The sequence below is a fragment of the Doryrhamphus excisus genome, chromosome 3, assembly GCF_030265055.1.
Source record: "Doryrhamphus excisus isolate RoL2022-K1 chromosome 3, RoL_Dexc_1.0, whole genome shotgun sequence".
NCBI classification, from domain to species: domain Eukaryota; kingdom Metazoa; phylum Chordata; class Actinopteri; order Syngnathiformes; family Syngnathidae; genus Doryrhamphus; species Doryrhamphus excisus.
The window spans coordinates 15,780,631-15,792,968 of NC_080468.1; the positions used below are offsets into that span (position 1 = coordinate 15,780,631).

The 12,338-nt window shown below is 41.0% G+C and overlaps 2 protein-coding genes, 1 long non-coding RNA gene and 13 other non-coding genes across 17 annotated transcripts; 14 read left to right on the forward strand and 2 right to left on the reverse strand.

Annotated features, from left to right (window-relative positions):
• Positions 1-704: 704 nt before the first annotated feature.
• Positions 705-6,177, reverse strand: abhd4 (abhydrolase domain containing 4, N-acyl phospholipase B). Of its 2 annotated transcripts, none has more exons than XM_058068342.1 (8): positions 5,959-6,030; positions 3,508-5,437; positions 3,314-3,418; positions 2,915-3,203; positions 2,646-2,833; positions 2,462-2,573; positions 1,233-1,419; positions 705-1,077 (listed from the first exon to the last, which is right to left on the reverse strand). In XM_058068342.1, the coding sequence occupies exons 2-8, from the start codon at positions 3,596-3,598 to the stop codon at positions 988-990; spliced, it is 1,062 nt and encodes a 353-aa protein (XP_057924325.1). In that variant the 5' UTR covers positions 3,599-5,437; positions 5,959-6,030; the 3' UTR covers positions 705-987. The 2 variants fall into 2 exon arrangements, with proteins under 2 accessions (XP_057924325.1, XP_057924324.1); XM_058068341.1 differs by having other exon boundaries at positions 709-1,077; positions 5,352-5,437; positions 5,959-6,177.
• Positions 6,064-7,424, forward strand: dad1 (defender against cell death 1). The gene is made up of 3 exons (XM_058068348.1): positions 6,064-6,773; positions 7,026-7,180; positions 7,301-7,424. The coding sequence occupies exons 1-2, from the start codon at positions 6,563-6,565 to the stop codon at positions 7,154-7,156; spliced, it is 342 nt and encodes a 113-aa protein (XP_057924331.1). The 5' UTR covers positions 6,064-6,562; the 3' UTR covers positions 7,157-7,180; positions 7,301-7,424.
• Positions 7,163-8,340, reverse strand: LOC131126133 (uncharacterized). The gene is made up of 3 exons (XR_009129114.1): positions 7,898-8,340; positions 7,739-7,813; positions 7,163-7,663 (listed from the first exon to the last, which is right to left on the reverse strand). It is a non-coding gene; the product is annotated as an uncharacterized LOC131126133 (long non-coding RNA).
• A 1,217-nt stretch (positions 8,341-9,557) lies between these two features.
• Positions 9,558-9,629, forward strand: trnag-ucc (transfer RNA glycine (anticodon UCC)). The gene has a single exon. It is a non-coding gene; the product is annotated as a tRNA-Gly (tRNA).
• A 669-nt stretch (positions 9,630-10,298) lies between these two features.
• Positions 10,299-10,370, forward strand: trnag-ucc (transfer RNA glycine (anticodon UCC)). The gene has a single exon. It is a non-coding gene; the product is annotated as a tRNA-Gly (tRNA).
• A 95-nt stretch (positions 10,371-10,465) lies between these two features.
• Positions 10,466-10,537, forward strand: trnag-ucc (transfer RNA glycine (anticodon UCC)). The gene has a single exon. It is a non-coding gene; the product is annotated as a tRNA-Gly (tRNA).
• A 95-nt stretch (positions 10,538-10,632) lies between these two features.
• trnag-ucc (transfer RNA glycine (anticodon UCC)) lies at positions 10,633-10,704 on the forward strand. The gene has a single exon. It is a non-coding gene; the product is annotated as a tRNA-Gly (tRNA).
• A 90-nt stretch (positions 10,705-10,794) lies between these two features.
• Positions 10,795-10,866, forward strand: trnag-ucc (transfer RNA glycine (anticodon UCC)). The gene has a single exon. It is a non-coding gene; the product is annotated as a tRNA-Gly (tRNA).
• An 88-nt stretch (positions 10,867-10,954) lies between these two features.
• trnag-ucc (transfer RNA glycine (anticodon UCC)) lies at positions 10,955-11,026 on the forward strand. The gene has a single exon. It is a non-coding gene; the product is annotated as a tRNA-Gly (tRNA).
• Positions 11,027-11,121: 95 nt separating this feature from the next.
• Positions 11,122-11,193, forward strand: trnag-ucc (transfer RNA glycine (anticodon UCC)). Its single transcript has one exon. It is a non-coding gene; the product is annotated as a tRNA-Gly (tRNA).
• An 88-nt stretch (positions 11,194-11,281) lies between these two features.
• trnag-ucc (transfer RNA glycine (anticodon UCC)) lies at positions 11,282-11,353 on the forward strand. Its single transcript has one exon. It is a non-coding gene; the product is annotated as a tRNA-Gly (tRNA).
• A 95-nt stretch (positions 11,354-11,448) lies between these two features.
• Positions 11,449-11,520, forward strand: trnag-ucc (transfer RNA glycine (anticodon UCC)). The gene has a single exon. It is a non-coding gene; the product is annotated as a tRNA-Gly (tRNA).
• Positions 11,521-11,608: 88 nt separating this feature from the next.
• Positions 11,609-11,680, forward strand: trnag-ucc (transfer RNA glycine (anticodon UCC)). The gene has a single exon. It is a non-coding gene; the product is annotated as a tRNA-Gly (tRNA).
• Positions 11,681-11,934: 254 nt separating this feature from the next.
• Positions 11,935-12,006, forward strand: trnag-ucc (transfer RNA glycine (anticodon UCC)). Its single transcript has one exon. It is a non-coding gene; the product is annotated as a tRNA-Gly (tRNA).
• Positions 12,007-12,094: 88 nt separating this feature from the next.
• trnag-ucc (transfer RNA glycine (anticodon UCC)) lies at positions 12,095-12,166 on the forward strand. Its single transcript has one exon. It is a non-coding gene; the product is annotated as a tRNA-Gly (tRNA).
• Positions 12,167-12,261: 95 nt separating this feature from the next.
• trnag-ucc (transfer RNA glycine (anticodon UCC)) lies at positions 12,262-12,333 on the forward strand. The gene has a single exon. It is a non-coding gene; the product is annotated as a tRNA-Gly (tRNA).
• Positions 12,334-12,338: the final 5 nt, after the last annotated feature.

The following is a 12,338-nucleotide window of genomic DNA, read 5'->3' on the forward strand; positions in this document are numbered from 1 at the left end:
CCGACCCCACCTTTCTCTTCTCTCTTCTTCTTTTCTGTTCTTCTTCTTGCTCCGGTCCGGTCGTCCCAAATGGCATAACAAAAACATCAAATAACGGCAAATAAAATTTCATGGTACAGGGAAGTTGTAGCCAACACCTTTCCTGACACAGAGCAAATCTGTCTAGCATGTAAGGGCATTTAGATCAACAATACTATCTGCCCCAATGGCTGGACGGGACAAAAATAAAAATAAGAAAGCGCTACAATCCCAACAGAAAACGTTCTACTGCCCTCTTGTGGTAAAGACGGGAAATGCACTCAAATTTACTCAAAGTAAGCGCTGATAATAAAATACGAAAAATGAAGAATATGAATATAAGAAAAATGAGAAAATGAAGAAATTATCGATTTTAAACGTTTCTTAAATGAAATTAAATTGACCAATCTGAATTATGAATACATTCTCTAAATCTACTGTTTCAGATATTTAAGAAAGCACTACAATCCCAACAGAAGACGTTCTACTGCCCTCTTTTGGTAAAGACGGGAAATGCACCATCAGTGGCGCTTTTCATTTACTCAAAGTAAGCACTGATAATAAAATACGAAAAATGAAGAATATGACTATAAGAAAAATAAGAATATGAAGAAATGATCGACTTCAAACATTTCTTAAATGAAATTAAATTGACCAATCTGAATTATGAATACATTCTCTAAATTTACTCTTTCAGATATTTTATTGCTTTCAAAGTACAAAATTCAAATACAGGAAATAGAAGTAGTAATCTGAGCTTTATTTAATAACATTTCAGTAATATTTCATTTTACACTCCCTAAATGAAACATAAACTGGCTTCAGTTGAGTCAAAAAGAAATGCTGTGCATGCATTAGCAAGGTTAAAACAAAAGAAAAACATATAAATAAATTTACTGAAGATATTAAAAAAATATATACAAAACAATTCCATTGCAATATGAACCAACTGTAAAATGTTCCACCCATTCAGTTAACAGAGTCGCATATATCTTCTACCACTTGGTTGAACTTCTCCGGTTGGTCGGCGTACACGTGATGAGAAGCGTTGTTTATTAGCTGCGGAGCAAAACACATCCAGAGATCAAAACAGGAAATGCACGCTGCTCTAAAGTCCACAAAGGCTACTGCGGAAAATCAGAATTAAATTACAGCGGTAATTCAATTCCTGCGGTAATTGGATGACTACTGTCCCGTGTCTTTTCATGACTTACCAGAACTTTAGTGCGAGCAGGGCCTCTAACCTGGATCACCTTTTCCCCCGAGGAGCTGTCAACCCAGGACTGGGCCCCGTACAGCATGGTGAGGGGCATGGTGCTGGGCAGCAGATGGACCCGTTGCAGCATGGGTCTCTTCGCCCAACCCAGAGACTCGGCCATGGCCCGGAATCCCACCTCGCCACTGTCAAGAAAAATTGAAAACGAGCACTGTATTTAAAAAAAAAAAAGGTGAATTGTTACAAACACGGGCTGCACGGTGGAGAAGTGGTTAGCGCGCAGACCTCACTGTTAGGAGACCAGGGTTCAATTCCACCCATCTCTGTGTGGAGTTTGCATGTTCTCCCCGGTTCTCCTTTGGTTTCCTCCCACATTCCAAAAACATGCTAGGCTAATTAGCGACTCCAAATTGTCCATAGGTATGAATGTGAGTGTGAATGGTTGTTTGTCTATATGTGCCCTGTGATTGGCTGGCCACCAGTCCATGGTGTACCCCGCCTCTCGCCCGAAGACAGCTGGGATAGGCGGTAGAAAATGAATGAGAGAATGTTACAAACACGGCTGCACGGTGGAGAAGTGGTTAGCGCACAGACCTCACAGTTTGGAGACCCGGGTTCAATTCCACCCTTGGCCATCTCTGTGTGGAGTTTGCATGTTCTCCCCGGTTCTCCTCCGGTTTCCTCCCACATTCCAAAAACATGCTAGGTTAATTAGCGACTCCAAATTGTCCATAGGTATGAATGTGAGTGTGAATGGTTGTTTGTCTATATGTGCCCTGTGATTGGCTGACCACCAGTCCAGGGTGTACCTGATACATGTTTGTATCAGGTGCACCTTTTGGGTGTTAAGTTGCTATGTGATGAATTTAGTGCTGTTGGTAGTGACGACATCATAACTGTCACTGTAAACTGGTATATTTGCACATTTACACATTTGGCACCTCAACCTCACAACTAGGAGACCCGGGTTCAATTCCACCCTCGGCTATCTCTGTGTGGAGTTAGCATGTTCTCCCCGTGCATGCGTGGGTTTTCTCCGTGTACTCCGGTTTCCTCCCACAAAACTCCAAAAACATGCTAGGTTAATTAGCGACTCCAAATTGTCCATAGGTATGAATGTGAGTGTGAATGGTTGTTTGTCTATAAGTGCCCTGTGATTGGCTGGAATGTTACAAACAGACTGCATACGGAGCAGTTTCAGAACCTCCATGGTGCGTGTTGACCGACCTGGGGGTTTGCGCGTTACAGTGGTAGATGTACTGCGTCATCGTGTCGTCATCAAACAGATCTTCAAATTTCCTTCTGAAATCAGGACGAAATCTGTTGACCAAGCCCGGACCTGAAGAAACAACACAGAGGTGGGCTTCCATGTCGAGGAGCGAGGAGCACAATGAGAGACTTCCTGTCTTACCCCACGGGCCGGCTGCTCTGATGACAGCCAGGGGGTTGAAGAGGGAAACCACTGAGAAGATGGCTTTCACCCAGCGTGGTGGAGACGGCCTTTTCAATGTCTCTGTAGACTGACCTTGGACCTCCTGGTTCTGAATATGTGGTTTCTCAGGGAAACCCCAGGGGTCCACCAGGATTAGATGGGACACTCTGGAAGGCAGCGCAGTGGAAAATAATAATCCATACATTCACAGGTTTATTTAGAATATTTAAGCTCCATAATGCAACTACCTTGAAGGGTACTGGATGGCGTAGGACGTCGCCAGGTAGCCACCCAGGCTGTGTCCCAGCAGAACCATCTTCTCCACGCCCACAGACTGTCTCCAGTTCTCTATGGAGTTGACAAACTGCTGCTCCGCTTTGTCAGCGTTGGACGGAAAACGAGGTCTGGAACTTCTGCCGAAGCCCAGGAGGTCAAAAGCGTAAACGGTCCGAGACCGGCTCAGTGAATCCAGGTTCCTAATCCACAAGCCGACCCCCCCTCCAAAGCCATGGACCATCACCAGAGGTGTTTTGGATGCTGGAGAAGAAAACAGGTGTAAAAAAAAAAAAAGTCGAACTAATAGTTAGCATTAGTTAAACAAATAATAAACAAACAAATAATAACTGAATGTCGGCAGAGGTCGCGACCTTGCTCTGCCGTTTTTTTTGCAGCTTTGTTGGTGAGGGTCAGAGTCCATATTTGATCTTGGGTTGGAAGGGTGACAAATCTGGCCCACAGTTCATTTTGAATACCTGAAAAGCAGAAAAAAAAGCAAGTCACCGTTAGCCTAAATGGTCTATTCATTTAAGAAGACATGCTAGCGGCAAGGTGCTAAACTTACAGTAAATGTCTGGGACGTCCGTTATAATATTTGTTAGAGCTGCTGGGGCACTGCCCCCCTTGGCGGTGGCGGTTTCCGGTATGGGCCACATATATAATATTTTTCTTGTAATATTTGGGACTTTATTAATATTATTTTCGAAATATTTCTACTTAAATTAGCTTTGTGAATTTTTGTTTTGTAATATTATGACTTTATTCCCATAATATTTTCACTAGTCACACATTTTTTTTTTACAATTACAATTTTATTTTGTTTTTTTTTTTTCTTAGAATATTATGACTTTCAAAAAATATACGGGCGGTGTGAAAAAGTGACTGCCCCCTGCAGCTAATAAGTGGTTGGGCCCCTGCCCCTGGGACTTTATTTATATTATTTTCCAAATATTTCTACTTAAATTAGCTTTGTGAATTTTCGTTTTGTAATATTATGACTTTATTCCCATAATATTTTCACTAGTCACACTTTTTTTTTTTTTTTTAAATTACAATTTTTTTTTCTTAGAATATTATGACTTTCAAAAAATATACAGGTGGTGTGAAAAAGTGACTGCCCCCTGCAGCTAATAAGTTGTTGGGCCCCTGCCCCTGGGACTTTATTTATATTATTTTCCAAATATTTCTACTTAAATTAACTTTGTGAATTTTTGTTTTGTAATATTATGACTTTATTCCCATAATATTTTCACTAGTCACGCATTTTTTTTTTTTTTACAATTACAATTTTATTTTGGGGTTTTTTTCTTAGAATATTATGACTTTCAAAAAATATACAGGCAGTGTGAAAAAGTGACTGCCCCCTGCAGCTAATAAGTGGTTGGGCCCCTGCCCCTGGGACTTTATTTATATTATTTTCCAAATATTTCTACTTAAATTAGCTTTGTGAATTTTTGTTTTGTAATATTATGACTTTATTCCCATAATATTTTCACTAGTTTTTTTTTACAATTACAATTTTATTTTGCTTATTTTTTTCTTAGAATATTATGACTTTCAAAAAATATACAGTTGGTGTGAAAAAGTGACTTCGCCCTGCAGCTAATAAGTGGTTGGGCCTCTGCAATCAAGGGTTTGTAACTTGCAATAACTTGCAATGAGTCTCTTCCAGTGCTGGGGAGGAATTGTTGTCATGTCATGTCATGGAAGAGGTTATAAAAACCTCACCTCCCTCTATGCTACTAATATGCTACTAAAATGACAACATTGTTGTTGTTTTCCTGTTAGAATCCAACTTTTTCTATTATTATTTTGACTTTGAAATTACAACAGTTTTTAAAAATGTAATTTTCTTCTTGTAGTTGACTTTACTCTAATATTACAACTTTTTGGCAACCTAATTTTTTATTATGTGGTTTTGTTTATTTAATAAAATAATATTATAAATACATGATTTAATTTTCAGACTTATTTTTATTAGATGTATTTATTTTATATATTATTATATAGAATATTTAAATTTTCTGACAGTAAAATGAAAATGTCAGTAAAATTCCTCATAATATTACATTATTCTCTTAAAATTATGACTTTTTTTTCTTCTTGATATTTTGACTTTTTTATAGTAAAATTACTGCTGATTTTTTTTTTGTTAACATGCACCTTTGAGTGCAACCAGGGGTCAAATTCGACTGGCAACGATGATGGTTGAATCTCTGCAGAGAGGATCAAATCCATTTCCTTCTGGATTATTTTTGCTAATTTTTTTATGCTTCTGTCATGATATTCTGCGAGCGGACGCAATCGGGGTGTCCATAAGCAGCCGGTCTATTAGGATGTAAGAAATTGAATTTGGCAAAAACTCAAGTAGTGTGTCCGGTGAGTCTGGGAATGCGAGTATGGACGCACAGCTCAGAATCTTGCTGTCCGTGGCCTTCAAAAGAGACATGGATGTCGGACGCCAAGATGGCCACCAGCTCCAAACAGAACTTGACCTGCAAAATTCATAAAGAAAGGCAAGGAAAAAAAGTATATAAAACATTATACAATGTGTTTTTTTTTTTGACAATGCTGGTTCCAAGTCCAATTATTATCTTAAAGGTATTGCTACACACCTATTAGCATCACCTTGCACAGGCTATTCAAATGTGCTGAGTCATTTTGTTTGCTAACTCACCTTGTTGTGTGTGTGTGGCCTTTCAAAACATAAAAACCAGTTTTAAAAAATATTTTTTGTAACGCGATATTGCCATTATTTCATGATTATTATATTTACCACCACAATAATGTAAATAAATTACAACATATATTGTAATTTAGCCCTAAATATAATATAACACTCAATGTTTCAAATCAGTTTTACGTGGATTAGGATGACCATGATATCACATTAGATGATTATATAAAATGTAATATTCAATATGAATGCTCCACATATCGTGACAAACTATTTGGAAGCGTTTCAGGTGTGACGTAATCAAATATTTGGCGTACCAGGTAGGACATTTAAACTTACTCTGTCTCGCAGTCGCTTGGCAATGGCGGTCCGGTGGTGGTGGTGGGAGTAGGATCCATAAATTAATAACTATCCCGGTGACGGCATACGGTAAACCCTATCGACTTATTTTTGCGCGTAACTTTTGTCCTCCTAATGTCACTATTAACAGGTACCGCTTGTCATGTTTTGTAACCCGTACATTCCCTGGGTCAGCTGACCAAGTACAAAGATTCACAAGTGAGACGATGCATCTCTCGTTCTTAAACGTGGGAAAAAATAAATAAACGGAATACCGTTGAGGGAACTCAGAATCGAAAAATCCCGCCATGTGATTTGAACACATCATATTAGCGATTATTTCCAGGTGTATATTTACTTTGTTGTGTGGCGTTAGAAGCGACATTTAATAGCGTTAGAGTGCCACCTCTGTTTCCCTTCTGAGTATATCTTTGGAAGACCTATGCGGAATTATATTTTCGTTCCTACCAAAACATTGCGCCGGAATATATTTTGTGTAGCACCGTAACTGTTTCCGCCTTTTACGGACACGTCACCCGACAGCGCTAGCTCGCCGGTGTTTAACCACATTAATCGGGAAAAAACAAATAATAACAGCACAATAATGTCGGCATCGGTTCTGTCTGTAATTTCCCGGTTTCTTGAGGAATACACCACTTCGACGCCCAACAAGCTGAAAGTGGTGGATGCCTATTTGCTGTATATCCTGCTGACGGGAGTGCTTCAGTTCCTGTACTGTTTGCTCGTTGGAACCTTCCCCTTCAACAGCTTTCTGTCTGGCTTCATCTCCTGTGTGGGCTCTTTCATTCTTGCGGGTGAGTTAAAGTCACGGAGAAGAATATGTTTCGTGTGTGAATACCAAGTCTGGCTTTTTTAACAATAATGCGAACGTCTGTTAGCCAAAACATTAGCATTAGGGTTAGCACGCGCCATTCAAACACTTGAGACGGAAGTAGCTCAACTTTAACTACAAAATTAAAGCACAACTGTCTGGTACTAGTACCCAAGAAATACAGTGTGATATACTACATAATTGACCATTTTGTATGTCTTGTGTGTGTTTTTAGTGTGTCTTCGTATCCAGATCAACCCACAGAACAAAGGGGACTTCTTGTCCATCTCACCAGAGAGAGCCTTTGCTGACTTCCTGTTTGCTCACACCGTCCTGCATCTCGTTGTCATGAACTTCATTGGTTGAGCAACTGCTATTCTTTTTGGGAAGGTGTGTGTTTACAAATTTGACAGCGACACCAAAAAAGGGAGATCAAATTCAAGTAAATGTTAATTGGTTGAACGTGGGAGTAAGAATAGTACTAATAATCTTTATTCTTTCTGTCCGTAGATGCAGACATGAGAAGCTCAGAAAAGAAAAACATTGAAGACATCAGCTTTGGTACCCCCATCTATTTCACCTTTTTTCCATTTTGCATTTAGACATACAAATAAAAATGGTGACAAATTTGAAATGGGAAGCTGTTTCTTAAAAAGCAGGTGATGATACAGTACTTTAACATCACCTACAGTATTACACTGTTATCGTATGTTATCGTGGTTTATCTTCAGTGGGTTAAGAATTGATGAATGACGACTCGGGTTGCAGCTGTCCGTATTGTCCTAACGTTGGCATTCAGAGACAAACTGGGGGTGTATGATGTAATGATCAGCGTGGGAGGGCTTCACCACATGGAAGCAGCTGTAGCACCCGCTGTTGAGAAACCCATGCAGAAAGAAGTTATTATTCATTAGTAATATTTATAGTATCTATTATAAGATACAATACCTTCTGCGTTGTGATATTTGCTTAGCTGGAGTGTTAATGTCGGATCTTTTCAGTTGATGGAAGGCTTCGTACTTGCTGTGGAAAATAAGTTCAGAGAAGATCAGCTGTCCGTGTGTACTAAAAAAAAAAAGGATAGTTGTAGTAAGTATCGAACATCACCGTGGTGAGTGTCGGGTCAGGCCTCGCACTGCGGGTGGGTGTATGGCCGGCATGTGTTGGGAGTTTCTTGGCCCTCCGGTGTTGACAGGGCAAGTCCGGATTGGACGATAGGATGACAAAGGTCTGACGGGGGGTAAGGACTGGTGGCCAACAAACACGGGGGGTGAAGGCTGGAGTTGCGATGGTTTGTTGACGGTCTTTAGATTGCTTGGAAGAAGAAAGTCCTGTACCAAAGCAACATTTCATAATTTTTAAGGGACACATGGACATATATAAATTAAATTTAAAAATATATATATTGTTTGCTGAATAATATAATTAATCACATCAAAAGAAGGATCTCAAATGGTGTAATATTATTACAATCTTTTACAGCAGGGGTCTCAAACTCAATTTACTTGGGGGCCACTGGAGCTCGGGTCTGGGTGAGACTGGGCCGCATCAGGTCCCCCCCCCCCCCCCAAAAAAAAACGCATTTATTAAAAACAAAAAAAAAATGTAAATTCGCTTTGGTTCCAATTTTCTACAATAAAACATTCCACTGTTCTCAAATATCTTACTTTTTATTTTTCTACACAAAATAAGATGAAAAATAAATAAACAAATCAAGAATAAAGAAAATCAATCAGTAATAAATAAATATAATAATAATAATAAAACAGCAAATAATAGCTTAAGAAACCACATATAGTTGGTGGGTAGACAAATTATTTTTTTCACATTAAAATGAACAAAGCATTATTAGAGCCCTGTAGACATGACAAAACACGACTATAGTCACATTTATACTCTTTTTATTTACAACATATTGCGCAACTGCAGGGTCTCGAGACACATGCTAACTCGCAAACTAGAGAGCTAGCGACCTAAACGGTAGCCTTCAAGTTATTTCCTTTAAACTTAAATAGCCAAAAACTTACCACTTCCACACGGAGAGGGAGGATAACTATTAACAGTTATTTAACCTTTAACATGAACATTAATAAAAACGTAATAATTTTTCCTGGGTACATGATACCATACAGCATCCATATCAAACATATTAAACTTTCATATCAAGGCGGGGGCCTCAAACTAGTGTCCTGCGGGCCACATGTTTGAGACCCCTGCTTTACACCAACCTTAACATCGGCATCTTACCGGTCGGGGATGCGGGTTGTTTCTCCTGTGTGCCGAAGTAGGTCGAAGAGGCGTTCGCTCCACTCTCCCCGGGGAGGCAAACTGCTGTCTGTATATGGTGATGTAGTGCTGGGGGGTCATTGTCGCTTGTCCCTCCTGCTCGTTCTACCTGCAAGTGCTGTGCATCCTTCTCTTCTTATGTCACGATGTTGCCCCTCCCTTTCTCTCGTACCTAACTTTCTTGGATTTTTTTTTTTACAGGCACCTTTAAGGTCAATTTTTTAGGAAATCTTTTAGGAAAATTTGCCACAGAAGAGTATCAACTTGGAAAATGTAGTTTGTCGGAAATAGTTGGCAACATGTTTTTTTTTTATTTTTATTTTTTTTAACTGCCTTCCAAGCAGTTGACGAGGGTTCGATTCCCAGTCAATGCAGCAATTTTTAGTTTCGATTCGGTTTCCCCTAATTAAGGTTAGGGAATAGGGTTCGGCAATGGGGTTGGGGGTTAGGATTAAGGAATTGGTTAGGGTTAGGGAATGCAGCATTGGTGGTATAGTGGTGAGCATAGCTGCCTTCCAAGCAGTTGACCTGGGTTCAATTCCCAGCCAATGCAGTGGTTAGATATCCTCCCTGGTTTTTATAACAAAGACCAATGGAATCTCTCATTGACCTGAAATTTTGGTCAATCAAAATGATCCACCACAGCATTGGTGGTGTAGTGGCTAGCATAGCTGCCTTCCAAGCAATTCACATGCGTTTGATTCCCAGCTAATGCAGAAATTTTTAGTTTCGATTAGGTTTCCCATAATTAAGGTTAGAGAATAGGGTTCGGCAATGGGGTTGGGGGGGGTTAGGATTAGGGAAAGCAGCATTGCTGAATCGGGGATCCGCTATAAAATTGGATTCATGTCAGAACATTGGGGGTTAAGGACACAACAAGATTAATCCCCCCCCCCACTGAGACTGACATACTTCCCAAGCACAAACCAGATCTAAATCACACGCCTCAGCTGCCGATATGATTTCTATCCCGCCAACCTGACAAGTTAGTACTGCAGCATCCCACCCGGATCCTAGGTCACCTCACTCTAAGAGCATTAATAATTGACCAAGCACTGCGGGGTGCCTTTAGTGTTTCTGCTACCCACACTGACACACACTATTGGATTTTGGACATGAATTATTGATTGGTCTTCATGGCAAGAAAAATAGGAGATGCAACAAAGACCAATGGAATCTCGCATCGCCCTGATATTTTGATCACACAAAATGATCCACCACAGCGTTGGTGGTGTAGTGGCTAGCATAGCTGCCTTCCAAGCAGTTGACCTGGGTTCGATTCCCAGCCAATGCAGAAATGTTTAGTTTTGGTTAGGTTTTCCCCTAATTAGGGTTACGGGTTAGGGAATGGAGTCGGGGTCCATCACAGCGGTCCATTGGTTTATCACAGCATTGGTGGTATAGTGGCTAGCATAGCTGCCTTCCAAGCAGTTGACCTGGGTTCGATTCCCAGCCAATGCAGAAATGTTTAGTTTTGGTTAGGTTTTCCCCTAATTAGGGTTACGGGTTAGGGAATGGAGTCGGGGTCCATCACAGCGGTCCATTGGTTTATCACAGCATTGGTGGTATAGTGGCTAGCATAGCTGCCTTCCAAGCAGTTGACCTGGGTTCGATTCCTAGCCAATGCATTGGTTAAATATCCTCCCTGTTTTTACAACAAAGACCAATGGAATCTCTCATTGACCTGATATTTTGGTCAAACAAAATGATCCACCACAGCGTTGGTGTTGTAGTGGCTAGCATAGCTGCCTTCCAAGCAATTGACCTGGGTTCGATTCCCAGCCAATGCAGCGGTTAGATAGCCTCTGTTTTTACAACAAAGACCAATGGAATCTCGCATTGACCTGATATTTTGGTCAATCAAAATGATCCACCACAGCATTGGTGGTATAGTGGCTAGCATAGCTGCCTTCCAAGCAGTTGACCTGGGTTCGATTCCCAGCCAATGCAGAAATGTTTAGTTTTGGTTAGGTTTTCCCCTAATTAGGGTTACGGGTTAGGGAATGGAGTCGGGGTCCATCACAGCGGTCCATTGGTTTATCACAGCATTGGTGGTATAGTGGCTAGCATAGCTGCCTTCCAAGCAGTTGACCTGGGTTCGATTCCCAGCCAATGCAGCGGTTAGATAGCCTCTGTTTTTACAACAAAGACCAATGGAATCTCGCATTGACCTGATATTTTGGTCAATCAAAATGATCCACCACAGCATTGGTGGTATAGTGGCTAGCATAGCTGCCTTCCAAGCAGTTGACCTGGGTTCGATTCCCAGCCAATGCAGAAATGTTTAGTTTTGGTTAGGTTTTCCCCTAATTAGGGTTACGGGTTAGGGAATGGAGTCGGGGTCCATCACAGCGGTCCATTGGTTTATCACAGCATTGGTGGTATAGTGGCTAGCATAGCTGCCTTCCAAGCAGTTGACCTGGGTTCGATTCCCAGCCAATGCAGCGGTTAGATAGCCTCTGTTTTTACAACAAAGACCAATGGAATCTCGCATTGACCTGATATTTTGGTCAATCAAAATGATCCACCACAGCATTGGTGGTATAGTGGCTAGCATAGCTGTCTTCCAAGCAGTTGACCTGGGTTCGATTCCCAGCCAATGCAGAAATGTTTAGTTTTGGTTAGGTTTTCCCCTAATTAGGGTTACGGGTTAGGGAATGGAGTCGGGGTCCATCACAGCGGTCCATTGGTTTATCACAGCATTGGTGGTATAGTGGCTAGCATAGCTGCCTTCCAAGCAGTTGACCTGGGTCGATTCCCAGCCAATGCAGTGGTTAGACGGCCTTTGTTTTTACAACAAAGTCCACTGGAATCTTGCATTAACCTGATATTTTGGTCAAACAAAATTATCTGCAACAGCATTGGTGGTATAGTGGCTAGCATAGCTGCCTTCCAAGCAGTTGACCTGGGTTCGATTCCCAGCCAATGCAGCGGTTAGATAGCCTCTGTTTTTACAACAAAGACCAATGGAATCTCGCATTGACCTGATATTTTGGTCAATCAAAATGACCCACCACAGCATTGGTGGTATAGTGGCTAGCATAGCTGCCTTCCAAGCAGTTGACCTGGGTTCGATTCCCAGCCAATGCAGAAATGTTTAGTTTTGGTTAGGTTTTCCCCTAATTAGGGTTACGGGTTAGGGAATGGAGTTGGGGTCCATCACAGCGGTCCGTCGGTTCAAAACAGCATTGGTGGTATAGTGGATAGCATAGCTGCCTTCCAAGCAGTTGACCTGGGTTCGATTCCCAGCCAATGCAGCAAC